This window comes from Phalacrocorax aristotelis, chromosome 5 (assembly GCF_949628215.1).
Source record: "Phalacrocorax aristotelis chromosome 5, bGulAri2.1, whole genome shotgun sequence".
Lineage (NCBI taxonomy): Eukaryota > Metazoa > Chordata > Aves > Suliformes > Phalacrocoracidae > Phalacrocorax > Phalacrocorax aristotelis.
Window position 1 is genome coordinate 12,505,076 of NC_134280.1, and position 17,791 is coordinate 12,522,866.

General features: G+C 39.6%; 1 protein-coding gene across 5 annotated transcripts in view; it reads left to right on the forward strand.

The window, feature by feature from the left end:
* MYLK (myosin light chain kinase) overlaps positions 1–17,791 on the forward strand; it is a 224,580-nt gene that overhangs the window by 97,046 nt on the left and 109,743 nt on the right. For 4 of the 5 annotated variants that reach the window (XM_075093019.1, XM_075093020.1, XM_075093023.1 and 1 more), the window contains exons 5-10: positions 114–279; positions 3,653–3,818; positions 6,363–6,399; positions 8,309–8,883; positions 11,800–12,003; positions 13,160–13,294. In XM_075093019.1, coding sequence (XP_074949120.1) covers positions 114–279; positions 3,653–3,818; positions 6,363–6,399; positions 8,309–8,883; positions 11,800–12,003; positions 13,160–13,294 — 1,283 coding nt within the window. The remainder of the gene's footprint in view (positions 1–113; positions 280–3,652; positions 3,819–6,362; positions 6,400–8,308; positions 8,884–11,799; positions 12,004–13,159; positions 13,295–17,791) is intronic. The other variant, XM_075093022.1, reaches the window with a different exon arrangement.

The following is a 17,791-nucleotide window of genomic DNA, read 5'->3' on the forward strand; positions in this document are numbered from 1 at the left end:
CAATTACATACCCTTGTTGGCAGACCACCGGTCTAAAATGCTTCCTGAAGTGTGTTTTAATCACAGCAGCTTCCAGTTCTTCTGTAAAACCAGAATGTCATTTGTCTTTCCAGGGGAAGACTTACTGTTCCATCTGTGGAGCATAGGCCAAGTATCTGGGGAGAGAGTCCACCCAAGTTTGCTACAAAACCAAATAGAGTTGTTGTGCGTGAAGGCCAAACAGGCAAATTCTCATGTAAAATAACAGGACGACCTCAGCCTCAAGTAACTTGGTTTAAGGTACGATTTCCCAGAAAATTAATTTTTTCTTTCTCTTTTGAAATGTTGTGACTTGAAAGGATGAAATGCTCTTGCCACTGCAAATTATCATGGCGAGAATTTACATACAAGGAGGGCCATATTCTTCCTCATTTTTATGCTGAATAAATTCACAAAAGATAACAGCATTCCTTCTCAGTATAAACTTCTCCCTATTTGTCTCATTGTGGAAAATATTTGTACAAAAAAAAATAATCTACAAGCACCAAACAAGATCCAGGTTCCATTATAAAAATAGTGAGTATGGGGCATACTTGCCCAGAGACCTAACTACATAAGAGAATCAGGCAAAGGATGGGAAATGTGAATATTATCATCATCTCTGTTTTATAGAGAAGGTCTGCAGGGATTTAATGTTTTGACTGTGGTTACAGAGGAGTCTCTGACAGCTGTAAAAATTACAGCTGTATTTCCCAAGTTCCATGTCAGTGTCTCAATCATAAACTGCATTTTCTGTATCATTCACATTGGGTTTTACCTGTATATTAGAATGAAGATGACGTTTGCAAAGAAAAGAAATTGAATTGGAAAGAAAATTAACTGTTTCGGAATTAAGAGATATGATTGGGTTTTGCAATGCATGATTGTTTTTCCAAATTAAAAAAAAAAAAGAAATCTAAGGCAGATGAGCAACAGTTCAACTGTTTCAGTCTGACCTCTGCTAAAAGAATGGTAGCAGAAAAGTGTCTGACATAAAATAGAGACCTGAGGTGCCAACTTCAAATCTGTATTAAAATTGGGAATTGTCAGCATCTGTCATTTACAAAATGCTTTGTAAATGAGCAATATTTAAAATTCATTAGACTACTAACAAAACACTGAAGACTGAAGCCCTGATGTCCCCTTTGGGCATACACAAGATTTCCAACCACTTTTTTTTGTTACTAGAGGAGAGAGCTTTCAGGTGGTAATTAAATATTACACTGATTAGGCCATTTTTTACTGAAACTAGTAGTATTTTAGAGGATTACAGTCACTATCTTTCATCTGGAAGAGCAAATATATGACTGCTCTGTTGGCATCCTACTCCTCTTCAACCTTCAACAGTCTGTTGCCTTATATATAGTAAAAAAAAAAAAGCTTTTCTCAGACTTTTTATTTTCTTCTGGTGTCTCCAGGTTTGGGCGGGAAGAAACCACAAAAAAAACCCCAAACAAACCAGAAAACTGCTCATAGAGCAGGGAAATGCTTCCAATTCATTGCCTGCTTTATTCCAGTCTTATCCTTGTTATCTGTAATACAAGAATACCAGAGTATGTCTCAGAAAACAAGCAGCCTTTTGCTGTGGAAGCCCTCACTAAGACACCTCCCTTCAGTCTGCTCCTCCCTCCAGCTGCCACCAGTTCTTTTGGGCCTGCTGGCTCTCTAGGCAGTCTGCAATGCAGCTGCTCCACAACAGCCTGCTTCCAGTCCCACCAGACTCGCTCAGGTTTTCCAGCCATGCAACTGGGTGCAAACCAGGATTTGTCATTCAGTTCTCTTTGTTCAGCGCTGTGTAGTAAACAGCAAGTAGGGACTAGCAATGCAGCAGCTTGGTTCTACAATTTGGTACTTCTTCATACGTTTCTGCAGTTTTTTAGAGGTTGTATTGTTTACTTTTGCTGTTAATTGTCACCTTCTATAATGTATTATTCTATAATCTGGCATTCATTGTCTGATCAAATGAATGAAGTATGCAAAGTACTTGTTGTTAGGAGCTCCATGAGTTCTGTTCATGTTTATGCCCTTAAAACACATATTTCAACACTTGCAGGTCTGCATACATTATTCTGTAAAATACACAGGTGTGTTGTTCACAGGTTCAGTAGTCATACTATTGCTGGCCTGCAGACACCCAGTCCACTCTCTTGAACTAGTCCTCAATCCATCACTTCTGGTTAAATTGGTTTTCTTTAGGCTTTCGTAATATTATTTTAGCACCTATTTTGAGCACCATAAAGCTGTCATTCTATAATTCGTACGCTCTGTAAAGTGCAAATGTGTTGTTGCTCTATCAGAGTTTTATTGGCAGGTTGTTGCTGTGGAGCATGTTTTTGCATCCCTATTCATAAGGCATGAATTAATAGGTAATCATGCATGTGTTTTGGGTAGCTGCAAACAAGCTCAGGCCCACAATGCTTCTGGTCATGCCAGGATGGCACTGCAGGGTCCTGCTGAGTGTAGGTATTTTAGCTCTACCTCAGCATCATGGAAATGAACTTACATGGCTGCTGGACTACATCTGACTAGTGCAGGGCCAACACATGACCACCTTCCATACAGCATGGAAGCTTTATAAACAATTAAAATTTTATAAACAATTAAAATTTTACTTCTTAGAACTAATGAATAAGCTTTTGTGTAAATGTCTTACTCTGCTTATTTTCTTTCCCCTTTTCTTACTAAGTTGCAAAGAACAGAAGCTTCTACTGTATCACCACCGAACCCCTGAAGTGAACTAGCTTTTTTATTCAAATAGGACTTACAACACCCAGACAGCAGTAACATTGATAGAGACTTCAGGAATGGCAATATCTGAAAACACTGTAGTGTTTCCCTGGTCAGTGTTTACTGACCAATGCCCTACAAATGGTAGATTTGTACACTTTCCCTTCCTAAACTTAGGATAGGAAAAGATGTGGTGCCTGATAGCAAGGGACGCTCTTTAATGGCTGGTGCTGAACCAGAAGCACTGATTTGCTCACAAATGATGTTGGTCAATTAAAGGCAAAAAAAGTGTCATTCAGCTCATCTAATCTATGTAATAGTACATAGCACTACATGCATTGCTTCCTGCCTCAAGGCCATACCTTTTGATTTAACTCCAGCATAGCATTGCAAAGGACCTGTGTTGCAGCAATGCGTCTCTTAATGTATGTCTAGTGCCATCCCCACCTGGCCACTGATGAGGTCCCCTTATACAGAATTTTTTCCAGTTCCTGAAGTGATACAGGATAAAGGAGCTTTTGAGGGATAGAGAACTACTCCCCAGCTTGGAATTTGTTGCTTAAAACTGTGGTGTTTGACTTCCTGGGACAAACATGAACAGAAAAACTGGTTTGAGGCCACATACAGTGAAAAGACATTTTCCTAGGAATATGGATATAGTAAATAATGAAAAGCCAAAACTAAATGGAGGTGAGTGGGTAGCAAAACGCAGGGAAAAACAGCCTTCTGCAGATATGAATTACTGAACTTTTGGACACAGTTTTCTGTTTATACCATCTGACTATTATTCATAGAAAGAATTTGGCTAAAAGATAGGCATTTTGTCCTGATGTTTTACCAAAAGATATCTTGATCCCCTTCTCCTACCAATAGCTAGCCGTCTCATGGTGTCTTGTGATATTTGCAGGGTGATATTCAGTTGCAGCAAAACGAGCGTTTCAACATGTTTGAGAAAACAGGCATCCAGTTCTTGGAAATCCAAAATGCTCAACTTGCTGATTCAGGAATTTACACGTGCACAGTGGCAAACAGCGCTGGGAAGGCATCTGTGTCTGCAGAGCTCACGGTTCAAGGTACAGCAACACGTTTACTGGAGAAAGCACAAGTGAACCACAGACATTCCTTCAAAATATCTTTGGTTGTGTTCTCAGTATAAGCATTTACTTTTCCCATTATCTTCCTCTCTCTTCATTAAATGATACTGTGATAGCTTGGAGCGTGCTACAGCTGAAAACAATGTGTTGGTTCAGTGGGGAAAAGGCTATCCAAATGCTTTGTAACAGCTTTCTTTAAAACCAACTTTTCACTTTTACTGTGATTTTGACCTCCACATGTTTTGAACATAGATTTTCATTTCAGCAAGTGGAAACCGTGCACTTGTCATTATAATCAGTAATTAATTTTGTATTTGTTGAGTACCAACACCAGATGCACATTTATACCAGCTCCCTTTAGGGAAACAAAATTGTATCTATATTTGTAGAACGAGGAAAGGAAAGGAGCATAACTCTAAACTGTAAGAGAGGAAAAAACAGCTTAATGAGATTAAAATTCAGGCTTCTCAATTCCCAATGCTGCCTTATTTCACTGCTGTTAAAGGGAATAAATGTCTTTGTATAAATAATTTAGGATGTTCTTTTCTGTATATGCATTACTATATACAGTTTGTTTTGGAGTTTGATGCTTCTTAGGGTGCTCTTTGCATCAGCCTCAAAATCATACAGCCTTCAGCAACCACACTAAAGAGGAATTTCATCAGTCGGTGGGTAAGCAGTCACTGGACCCAACTAAATAATAAAATGAACAGCTTCTGGCTTCAGCTGCAGTCATAAGATCAGTGGGTTACATACACATCCAGCAGTGAATTTTTTGATGTGAGATTTTTTAGGTTCACATCAATGCTGTCGCTCTGTAAGATATCAAGAATATAAATAACAAGAGGTTTTACAGTTGGGATCCTCAGAACCAGAACAAGCCTTTGCAACTTAAAGCTGTATGTTGCAATCTGATGAAGCCATTGTAGGAGCTTCTACAGGTTGCCTATTCAACTGATGCTTTACAGAAAGGGCCGTTTTGTTCAATAAGCCTTTTTTTTAAACATGAAACTTGACCCTTACTTGCTCTCCCTGAAGGGGTGAGTTTTCTGCTCTGTAATGGGTACATCTGCCTTGAGAGATGATGCGGAACTGGGGTCACAAAGTCAGTTGTGGTATATGTTTGCTTCAGATGCTGACCACATCTCTGAATAACGTGGGCATTCTTTCTTGGATTAGTACAGGTCAGTAAAAAGGGCACTCTCTTGCAACGTACTTGACTAATCAGATGATTCCACTTACCTAACCACAACATATAATACCCAATTCTTTCATTAGCAATTAAATAAGGTCCTAGGAGTTGCTGTAATATGCTAGCAGATGCTCAAGTGGCTTGGAATTGCTACATTTTCTTTTAAATCCATGCAATCTCTTATATAGATAATCTTGTTTCAAGAGCTGCATTTTTCCCCCAAGTTCCCATAGTGGAAAGTGGAGAGGGAGGGAGAAAATGTTCTTTTAATTGACAGGGTTGCATGGTATTGTCTTGTCTGCAACCAGTAGTTATTCACCTTCCTCTTCTGCATTTATCCAGTCTCTTTCCAGCTTTAATTTCTATGTGAAGAATTTATGTTGCTGTTTATTGACAGGTTTATTGTAGTGAGGTCAACAGGGTATTTCCCTCTCTCACTGCAACTTTTGTGTGTGTGTGTGTGTAAACAGATTCTTTTGGTCACTCTGAATGGTGTGGCGAGTCCGAGCGTTTAGATGTGGATTTTTGCTTGCAAAACACAGCGGAAATCACAGTATCGTCTATCACATGTTATTGTCTTTTCCCTGAGGCTAAGACTCTGAAAGGATTTTTATGAAGTATTTGCTGATGACTTGCAAAATTCATTACCTCAAATATGTGCTCATTTATACCAGTGCAGTTGATGAGGTAGCTTGGCAAATCAATGTAGCTCAGCCATGTTCCCAGATTTCCTGGTGGTGTTGCAAAGTGAAGAAATGTGATATATTAGCTTTTGTGTTATTCATGTTAAACATGATAATACTTCGTACACAGCAAATGAGTTGGTAAAATTTTACAGGTGGGCTCATGTTTGGGGAGTTTTTACTACTGTTAATTTGGTTTTGTGTTTTAGCCAGAGGACAGCTGCAGTTTCACTGTGGGCGTGCTCAGGTGTAGTACTGACACTGTGTCTTTCTCCACCTCTACAAGCTCTGTGGAGTTCCCGTAAGATCTGATGAGCTGCCTCCTAGTTGGAATCTCTTCTTTCCTTCTCTCCCCCAACAAGGAGTCTTTGAGGCTCACATAACCTTTAGTTCTCAAGTCCCTTGAGAACTTAGTTGACCCAGCAATGTCTCAAAATGGACCAAGACCTCTTTGCATTTCAGCTGAGCAGCTTGCTGTTGTCCATATCAAATTTCAGGTGTGGGGATAATCAATCTTGACTTCAATGGATTGAAGATATGAAGAGTGACTGTTCTTAAGTATATTCTTTGCTTAAAATCTTTCAAATTTATGGAATTGTGTACAGTATTGTATGTATAAGCTACCTGTTTTCTCTTTTTTTATTTCAGGTCCAGATAAGACTGACATATACGCTCAGCCACCATGGTATGTTTTTACTGGAATACTTTCTCAGAATATTTAACTGCAGTGCACTAATTTTAACATTTACTACATGAGCCTTCCTCACAAAGTGATAGATCTCTTTGGGTCAGTCTGTATCTGGAAGCTAGAAAACGTTTACTTGGAATGAGAGTCTCTCTTACTGCCAAATTCAGCTGTCCTGGTGGATTGCTATGAAATAGTTGGTGGAACTAGTGGCAATACTATGAAGTACAGAGTTCTGATCTGGTTCAGGAAAGCAAAATTTAGACGGGTTTATGCTCACTGTTCCCATGTAGCCAAATAGTTACATAATCTGAATAAAAGTATGTGAGAACTTATACTCTGTACCAATTGGTCAAACTTCCTTTTTGGAGTCAAAAACCTGCATGCATCTTGTCTGTACTGAGCTGGTTGTTCTTTGCTGTCATAAGCAAAATGTGATATTTGCCATGGTCTTTGCTGTTGTCTGAAAATAGATACAAAAGTATGGGTAAAGTAATGAGAAAAAAAAGATTTCTTATTTTAGGGCTTTATCAATATTTTTAATGTTTAAATTACTATAATTTTTTTTAAAAATTATTTTGTAAAACAGCTTTTCTTCATGAATAGAAAATGCAGGAATGAAAAGCTGACTGTATAAGACACTTTCATGAATCCCAGTTGCTTTACAGTCTTCAGGGTGTTTAATCTGTCCTCACATGCCCTGGATGGGATTTCAGAATGGCATGTTTACATTGTCCTAACTCCATGTCCACTGCAAAGTGGATCTGAAAATGCTGTGCCTAGCCTATTTTTCAGGTCTGTGTAGTTTTTAGGAACATACTTTAAAATATGTTTAGTGTAAATGAAACTGTGCAGCTCTGCAGCCAGAACTCCCCATGTACTGGGTTCTGCAGAGTTGTTTTGCCTCCTCCATCATTTATTCACAAAAAAAGAGATATTTTGTAAAATGTAAAAATCTGACAGTTGTTAACTGCAAATCTCATAGACATTATTTCTCTAGTACATTTACCTCTGGCTGAAGAAAGTACCACAATAAGTGTCCTGATTCTCCTTGAGAGAATAAGTCAGTGGCACTAAGTATAGCAAATAGAGCTGGGCTAGAAATAACTTCCCATATTTCAATTATGTTCCAATTCTGCTTTGGAATAATACTTTGGAAGTGTGAGACACAGACGCAGTGGTCTACAGATAACAGCTTAGTGGTCAGGGGACTCAACTTCAATGAAGAAAACTTAGATTCAAGTCCCCAGTTAGTCAGCTAATCTTGTGCCCCCAAAGTACTAGCAGCAGATCCATCATCATTCTAAGAAACTCTTCCTAATAAAACCATAGCTGATATTGTTATGTCCAGTCAATTGATTTATTTTTTTGACATCACCCCCTCTCCCTTCCCTCAACTTTAGTTTAGTTTTCTGATCAGTCTTCTTTTGAAATCACCTAAATTACAAGAAACCATAATTACAAATAATAAATTCACTACACAATTTACATTTTCATTTCCCTTTAGGGAACAATTTTATGTGGTATTTTCAGCTACAATTATATGCAGCCTCAATTTATTAAAGCATGAAGTAGTGTTACACCATGGTCATTCCAGGGTCTCATGTAATTGCTGTCTATCTAAAGCAGTGTATGCAAGGTTAGTGTCTGACTCACAAAACATGTTAGAACCTGAGCAGTAGGTTTGTATCCAGAAACTCCTCAGCTGAGACAGAGTCTAAACACTGATCATATTTTATGAAGCTTTTCACTTCACCTCTTTCATCCATGTTCTTAATTTGCGTGAAGGAAACGAAAGGCTAATTAGTTCACCTTCTTGCTAAGGGCTTGTACATTTATATCATTGCTGATAATAATAATCAGTCTTTATACAGTGTCATATACCTGTAAACTTATAACTTTCCTTCAGCATGCCATCAAAACCAACAACACCTGCTGTTAAAGCCGTCGAAAATTCAGAATTCAAACAGGCAACTAGCAATGGGATTGCTAAAGAGCTGAAATCTAGCAGCACTGAACTCATGGTTGAAACCAAAGACAGGATGTCAGCAAAGAAAGAGACCTTTTACCTCGCCAGAGAAGCCAAAGACAGTAAGCAGGGACAGCACCAAGAAGCCAACGCAGTGTCTTCTCAAGAACCTAAAGAAGGAAAAAAGGGATCTCAGGTCTTGCAGAAAACTTCAAGCACCATCACACTACAAGCTGTCAAACTGCAGCCAGAACCAAAGGCAGAACTGCAGGCCACTTTCATCAGACAGAGTGAAGACAGGAAAAGGGCTCTGCAGCCCCTGGTGTCAACTCAACAAACCCCATCTCTGACAGGGCAAGTCAGTCCAAGGAGCAGAGAAGCAGAAAACAGATCTGGAGCCCGGAAGGCTGTAGTGGAGGAGAAGATGGAGCCTCTGGGAATTCCCCCTCAGTTTGAGAGCCATCCACAGAGCCTGGAAGCATCAGAAGGCCAGGAGATTAAATTCAAGAGCAAAGGTAAAGGGATGAAAGTTATCAGAACCCTGGGCTTAGTCAGGTTCCCATTTTGCATGTGGAAGTGGAGAAGCAATTCCTTCTTCATTGCAAGTTGTCCTCCTCCTAAAGTATTTTGAAAATAGATGCAGAATCTCATGCTGTTCCCACAATACTGTCTTTCCAATTAAATTTTCAAGTCATTCCATACTGTAGCATCCATCCCTTCTCTCATCTGGGGTTTCCCCAGATGTAATCAATGCTGCTTTTTCTAGGACGTGGTTTTAGGGCCTCTTATATGAGGGTGTGAGAGAGAAAATGGATGGTACACTTTCCAGAACTGTAATCAGTTATATTGCCCTTGAGCCAAAAAAAAGTTCAGATAAGAAACTACAATCAGTTACTGCATTTCCCTTGCGGCATCTACTCTTACCCCTGATATTCAGTCAACCCAGTGCTGATCTGAGTGCTTCCTAACAGCTGAAATTATGAAGTCAGAATTAAAAGAGAGGTTTAGAGTTTGCTCCACAGAATTTGAATGGGTTTTAACCTCTCAGTAGAGTAATGAGACCTGCATTTTGCTGAATCCAGGGAGTAGATTGGAACAGGTTGGGTTTTTTTTAATTATTACAACAATTTTAGTAGAAAATAATTTTGAAGCATTTTTCTGCTATTTTTTTTTAAATAACATTCGCACTTTAAAGTGTTCCCACAAGTGAGAGAGAAATTGGTTTTTATGTCTCTGGAGGAAAAAAAAATCACAGCAAAACCAAGGTAATTTATTTCATTTCTTGATAGTTCTTGCCCCATGAGTAAAGAGTGCGATTTATATCACAAACCCAGAGAGTAAGGACAGGAAAAGAATATTCCAGAGATCCTGCCACCTTTTGAATAGCTTATTTTTCAGGTATATTAGTACTAAGAACATGGATTGTTTTCCGTCAGAGCATCTTAAAAACTATGCAAGGTTTAACTAATTCATGATCCTGTTTGGCAGGGAAATATAGTCCCTATTGTACAGAAACCAAGGAGATCATTCAGTTATTATTGAAGCCAGTGAATGTCTCTTCATTTGGCTTTGGTCCCAAAGCACAAACTCTTATATGCAAAGGCAAGGTGTCTGTAGGGAAGTTACAGTCCCTAGCGGGCTCTAATAATTAATCTGAGAAACTCTGTTTCCTGAGAATCCTCTCTGCAAAGGGGTTGCTTTCACAGGCACCTCTCTTCCTGGTTGCAATGGACAATGGAAATGCTGTTACACCCTTAAGGAGGTTTCTACCTGCCAGGCTGTCAGCTCAGCGTGCTTCTGGGTCTGCATGGTTACTACAAAGCATCCAGGTTCTTTAACACTTCAAGGCTTGATTCACCCCCTCAGCTATTGGAGGTTCTCCCATCTCCACTGTTCTTAACTAATTTTCAGTGGATTCCAATGCGCTCTTTCTCTGAATAATAATTTCGAGTTTCTAGTGGAGAAAATTCACAGAAAAGAGACATTTTCCTGCTTTCTGATGTATGTGATGAGCATTCCATTTTTTGTCCCATTTGTGGGTGCAACGGTAACCTGCCCCCTTCCAAATTTTTTAGGGATTTGGAGCTGGATTTAGGGAAAGCTTTTTTTTTTTTTTTTTAAAAAAAGGAATTGCTTGATTTTCTAGTCACTTGTATCAGGTGGGGTCCTGCTTCTAGCTAAGGGCTCCTCTTCTTGGTGTCACTGCTATATCCTTGTATTTTCTGCTTTCAGAAGGGTTTCCTGCAGTAAATCGTATGTCTTTGTCGTGGATAATCCTGCCATCTTTTACCATCTGTACCTTCCTCTGGGGCTGGGTACTCTTGCTGTAATGAAATGGGTACAGGTGGGAAGGAACATCAGCAAGGTAGAAGCCCCAGGGGGCCTTGTTGGCTGAAAATAACTGAAGGATGGGGTGGATGACCTTTTCTGGCATTATTTCCCAACCTCTCCTCTTTGCTCATCTTAGAAACTGCCCCATGAAGCCCAGACCTCCTTCAGCACTACTACAAGCCAAATCTGGTTTTTGAGAGCTCTGACACAGGCAAAGCAGGCAGTGAAGCCACAGCTGTTTTGCTTTTGCTCCCTGAAAGTTTACTGTCCTAGGAAGCTGTCTGCTTTGCCTATACCTGGGTCCTAGTCTGGAAAAAAATACCCAGGATTACAGAATGTTTGAGGCTAGATGGGACCTCTGGACTTCATCTGGTTCAATACCCCTGCTCCTGCAGCATCACCTAAAGCAGGTTGTCCAGGACTATGCTGAGGTGGCTTTTGAATATCTCCTGGGAGGGATACTCCACAACCTGTCTGGGCAACCTGTGCCAGCGCTCAGTAACCCTCACAGTAAAAAAAGTGTTTATGTTCAGACAGAACCTCCTGTGTTTCAGCTGGTGCTCACTGCCTCTGGTCCTATCACTGGACACCACTGAAAAGAGCCTGGCGCTCTCTTCTTTGCAACCTCACTTCAAATATTTACATACATTGATGAGATCCCCCTTGAGCCTTCTCTTCTCCAGGCTGAACCGTCCCAGAATAAACAGTGGTAGGTACCGTGGATTGAAAAGTACTGCTAGGTGCTCAGAGAAACCAATTTAGCAGGGTAGAAAGGAATGGGGAGAAATTTCTTTCTTTCTCTAATATCTCATAACATCCATTTTGTCTGTGACTTTTAGAGGAACAATTTTCAGACGCAAGTGCTTGGAGTTTTTCAAGTTACCAAATATTTGTTATTTTAAACGATGGACTGGCCAAGAGGTTTTGGAAGACCAGAAATATCAAACCATCTTTTTGGAGACAGTTTTGGGTATTACTGGCTCATTAAGGTTTATATGATTATGTATGTGTAAATTATACCTAATTTAAACTAAAGCAAATAATGGAATTACACTAAGGGGAATACCTGCTCATAAAAATCCAAATACCTGATTGTCTAGTTTCAGGGAAACCAAAACCAGATGTGGAGTGGTTCAAAGCGGGTGAACCTATTAAAGCTGGAGAAGATGTCCAAATATACGAAGAAGATGGAATTCATTGCCTATGGTTAAAGAAAGCTTGCTTGGGGGACAGTGGATCTTACAGCTGTGCAGCTTTCAACCCCAAAGGCCAGACTTCCACCAGCTGGTTGTTAACTGTCAGAAGTAAGTTCTTGTGAGCCCATCTGCACTTTGAAAACCCTGGCTGGGGTTTTCTAAGCTGTCAAAGGGTGGTGACTACAAAATTTCTGTTATGACTTCTCAGTGCAGGTTAATTCTGATTCCTAGCTCTGTGACTAACGTGGTATGGAATAGCTGGCAAGCCACTTTCTGCATCACTTTCCCTTCTGACCTTTTGTTTTTGTTGTTGGTACAGCTGAAACCATCTCATTGAATGTTTTGTACACAGGAAGGCCTGTTCTCCACTGAGGTTTTCTATTAATGCTTCTATTTAATACATGTTGCCAAAGATTTTATTGTTGTTTTGCATTCAGTTCTTTTGGAGTTGCTTGGCATTTCTATAGGAGACTGCATATCTGAAATGTTTTGTGATCACAAATCTGCCCAGTAAAGCGAATAAAAAGAAAAGCGAAGGAATGAGAATTGCATTCTGCTAAATCCAAGTACACTTCCCAGTGACAAATTATTTTGAGCTTGAAGGCACTGTCTTACTGGTCTGGTTGAAAAATTTGTTGGCCTCTTAGCAAATCCTGTCCTCAAGTCTAATCTTTTCACCTGGTTTTAGGTTTTGTCCTGGAGCTATGATCATGTTTATGCATCATTTCTCTATTTGCTGTGCCTGAGGTTAAACCAGGATACCCAAGATACTATCTTTCTGTCTCATGAGAGACCTGTAAACTGCATCCTTAAGTCACCCAGTTTCACTGCCAGCCAGGGGAAATTTGGGAGAGGGACTGGGAGAAGACAGACGAGAGAAGAATTATCCTTCCCGTTCTTTGCGCTGAACTCTCTGGTAATATGTTGCATACACTTCTAGTGACTGGCTGCAAATGGTGGATTCTGGCATAGAAAACCACCACCTAAGACATAACTTGAGGGCTGGCAACGCCTGCCTTGTAGATTATGGAAGAACCCCTTCTTTATATCAGTCCATTGTTCAAAATTGTTTCTATTTCCCAATAAAACATTTCACCATAGGGTTTGGTTTTTTTGATGGTTTGTTGGGGTTTTTTTTTTTGCCTGTTTGCATGGTATGAATCTATTAGCCCAGCCACGTCACCCAAGCATACCTAGAAAAAGTCAGTAAGTGATAATTTTTTCAATTTGGGTTAAAGGAACTGTTTTCATTTTGGTTTTAAAGGGCCTAAAGTTCAAGAGGTTGCTCCATGCTTTTCCAGTGTCTTGAAAGGATGCACTGTGAGTGAAGGGCAAGACTTTGTGCTGCAGTGCTGTGTAGGAGGCGTACCTGTGCCTCAGATCACGTGGCTTCTCAATGGTAAGGAATCCCCTGGTCTGCAATACATGCATGCACGCACCTACATCCACAGTCTCAAATGCCACTCTGATCAGTGCACAGCAAGGCTGTGAATACTGCACAAAGCACTTGAAATCACCGTAATATAATCGACTAGAATATTTGAAGAAGATCAGTTTATATGCACATAATATGCACGAAGGGCGGTTTTGTTCTTTTGTGTCTTACTGCAGTTTTCCAGCATGTCCAGCAGGGGACTCTGGTGACGGGATTGTACGCAGATGGGTTTCCCGGGTTTTGTCACGCAGCTTTTCCGCTGCAACAAAGCCTGTGTTGCTACTGTATGCTGAATCCTGTGATACCCCCCCGCCTTTGGCTCTAGCCTCTCCTCTGAGAGTAACGGGTTGGCATCATGATCCTGCAGGAATAATAAGTTCTAAGCAAAATCAGCACAGCATATCACTCTTTACGGTAGGAAGGAAACCCATGCCTACCTGGACCCCTCCATCAGCTGGGCAGGTCATAATTGGTATGAGCAGCTATGTCCCCAAGATCTTAAAATCACAACTTTTCTGGTTGCTTCTCTACTAGAAGTACGTTCCTTGAGATTCTAACACTTGCCTAAAGCTGACAAAAAAAAAAGGATAAGTAAAATATTTTTTACCTTTATCAGATGGTATAATCTCCTACCCTGTCCTGATTACACAGCTGAACAGGCAAGTTCCCTTAACAGTCCCCTCTTAATATCGAGGTTGGGCCCAAACATCAGCATTTTGCATAGATTCCAAATTATTTCAGAGATTCAGGGACTAAATGCTCTGGCTGAGGGCTCTTTCCATTTACAGCTATAGCTATTGAACACTAGACAGATTTATTCAGCTTAACTCTTGATTACCCTTGTTACTCCTGAAGTGCAACCGATTTTTTTGCAGACTCTCCCAGGCTATCTATCTTTGTGTGTATATGTGTGTGTTATTTAAAGACAAACGGTAACATACTTTGCCATAAAGATGTTTCCTCCAGGATTGTTTTAAAATTAATTATTTTCACATGATCGCTGTTTTTCTTTAGCAATTCACAGTAAATGGGATAACTGAAAAAGGTGGCAGGGCAAATGAACCATGACCTTGAGACTGGTATGTTCCCACAGCCTGGTCTGTTCCCCTTCCCAATAGCTCCATGTCTAGAATAGAAAGGCCACTGCTTTATTTACAACATGAAACATGTGAGTAAAAGCTCTGACACTCTCCCATTGGAAATAATTTGTTTCTCTGGCTGACGGCTACTCTGCAGTTCCTCCTTTGCAGATGTGAGTAGAATCGCTGTATTGCTATGCAAGAATTGTCTTGCAGCACTGAAGCAGCAACTCCAACCCATAGGGTCAGTCATTTCGTCTTTGCATTCCAAGGGTACCCTTCTGCTCATAAAGGGTTCCCGTAGTCATTGAATGATGTAATTATACCCAGTTGCCTTCTGCATACAGGGCATCTTCCTGTCTCAGATGACTGTCTGTGTTACAGTTCATCAGGCACAGATACAGCGTCTCCATTGATGTAACCATGTTCTGCTTTGCTAAACAGAAAACCATTATCTCCTGAAAAATACAGCCTAGAGATCAATAAGCAACATGCTTCTGTAGGCCTCCAGTATGCACTGTGCCTCCCTGCCTTTTTTCAGGATGTTTGTTCTGCAGTGACCTTTCTTCTCACTAATCTCGGATGAGTCTGCCCTTGTTCAGGTAAAACCATGTCTATATTGCATCCAAGCTTCTAACTGCAATCGGATCAATATCACAAGGAGGCAGATAGTTGGATTTCAAACCATTAGGGTTCTGTAAGTGAAAGCCAGTGCATTAATTCTGCTCTTAAATTAAAAGGCAATGACGAGTCTGAGTAACAGAAGCACAAGAAACTATCCTAACAATAAAAATTAGTGATATCATATATTATCTAAAGACGTAAGCACACTACTTTTATTCAAGACTCCTAAAACATACCACTATACTTAAATACTTTCCTGTCTTGCATCTGATTGTGATACATAACTGTTTATATACCATTTTGATACAAACTTGACTGGATTATAAACAGTAGTTTAATGCTGATAATTCCATGCACACTCCCAGCGTCATTATTTTACCTAAGGATCAAATGGCTAAAGTGATAGCCATTTGAATGCAAACATTTCCTTCCTGTTTACCAGCTAGTGAGATACTACAAACATCTCATATTTATATCCATTGTCAAATAAAGGGGAAAGGTGTGTTTGTAGTCCTGAAATATTACTCCAAGTAGACATAACTGCTTTTGGCAAAATGACATGGTGGAGTCTTTCATCAACTGGCCATATGAAGAAAACAGTATATTCACAGTATATGATTTGAGGAAGCAGACAAATTTTGTTCTTAAAAAAAGGTGTTTTACAATCTGCTGTCCATGCTTGGACTATAAAGCTTTTTACATTCACAACCGATAGGCTGCGGCAGAGAAAAAAGCAATCTGCTGAGAAAAACCAAACTACTGTTCAAAATATACCACTTTTGCAGAAATCCAGAGAAATAAAAATCATATGGAACAGGATGTATAAAGTTCACAAGAAAATATCAAATGCTAATTATCTTCCAAGCATGACAAAGATAAACTAGAATTAATTTTTGAAAAGAATAGTGAGAAAGGTATGTATATCTCAGTGAAACAATGAATGTCAAGACCAAGTTATCAGACTGTAAGAAACATGGACAGAAGGCTGCTTTGAGAAACCAATAAAAACAGTTAAAACGCAGAACAGTCTCACTCACTCCTAGGCTGGCCAGACCGTGATATTGGCCAGCCTGTGTGCTGTCCAATCTGCCATCCTGCGATCTCTGAGCAATCCACACTACCTGAGAACTAAAAGACTTGCAATAACTTCTTGTACAATGTTACATACAAGTACTGCTTTATATATCAAACATTTTTACCAGCTGTGACTACACACAAATTTAAAATATTTTCCAAGCCATTATATAGATTGACCTCTCTTTCAGGTCAATCAAGACAAAAAATAGATGATGTGCGCTGCGCATTGTCTATAATTACTTCTTAGCTTCTGTGAGGATGAGTAGTTTTTCCACATTCATAGAGACTGCACAAATAAGAGCTACCTGACAGAACTATGGATTTTCTTTGAGTTCTTACTCTTCTCTGCAGCTCTACCATCTTTAGTTTCTTATACTTTTTCCCTATTTTAATGATTTAAAGCTTTTTTCCCAATTTTTTCAAGACAGTTCCTTTTTTCCTGTTGCTCTCATTCTGCCCTTTATTTTACGTTTCTGAATTTTCACTGATGTACTGGCAAATTCCTTGAAAGTAAGCTTCTTGTGTTTTAGTTCTGGCCTCAGTAAAGCCTTATAAATAACTTCGTACATGTGCTCCCTGTGACAATACTTCAGCACGCAACTCCAATTTACTTCAGCTTCTTTAAATAATTTATTGGTAACTTCTTTTTAAATTGCAGGAATAAGGCCTATGCAACTGTACTTTCAATATCTTACTTTTCATGTTGCTTTCCGTGTGTTTTGTTTTTCCCTAAGTTGAACTGAACCTCTTTCTGCTGAATTTAAAACCAGTATGACCATGACTTTAGCATAACAATTCTCTGAGTAGTGTTTGGTTTTAGGAGAGCTTTCTGATCTGTCCAGAAAGCTTTTAATAAATGGGCCAGGGGAAAATTTCCTTTCTTCTGGTATAACATGCCAGCAGAAAGGTATTTTTTGTTATTGTTCCTGCTGCCAAGCTGTCATGGAGATTTGACTGTTCTGCCTCTGGAGACAGGAACATTTCACTACTGGGAGAGTTGTTTTTAATAGATCAAAATGTAAGTATAATGGACTTAACTTAGAATCTTGCTGCAGGTTATTCCTCAAGGCTGATATACTTGTGTTTGTTTTCTGGGGTCTGATGAAAAGGCTATTCTGTAAGTGAATTTACTATTCTGTGAATAGTGCTAAAAAATAGTCACAGTTTTGTTGGGAGCTGGAGTGAAAAAGTCACTGCCCTGACGAAATTTGAGGCCACGGTGAAGGAGACCACATTTTCTTTTTCCACATAGAACGCTTTACCCTATTCATCTGCTTATTTACAACAGAAGTGAAAAGGTATTGTTCTGGTTTTGATGATGCAGCTTTTATCCTGAGTGTATTTCTGATATGGTTATCATCATAGCATCGTTAGGCACCATTAATAGTTTCAGTGTCAGAATCCCAGACAGGATCCCTGTCAGGTTAGATATTCAACAGTCAGACCAGGAAGGCAGTCCAGTGCCCCATGTCCTCTTACAGAAAGCTTTGTTTGCTTGGGCTTTAGCTCTACACATACATTTTTGATTGAAAAGTTATTCCCACATGCAAAAAATATGTGATTGGACCTAATAGTTACAACAGTCTGTGTGTAACAGAGTGAAAGGGGGCTCAACAGGACCAGTAATAAGAACATGTGGCCAGTGAAGAAGGTGGAGAGAGTTTATTCTAAAATTTGAGTC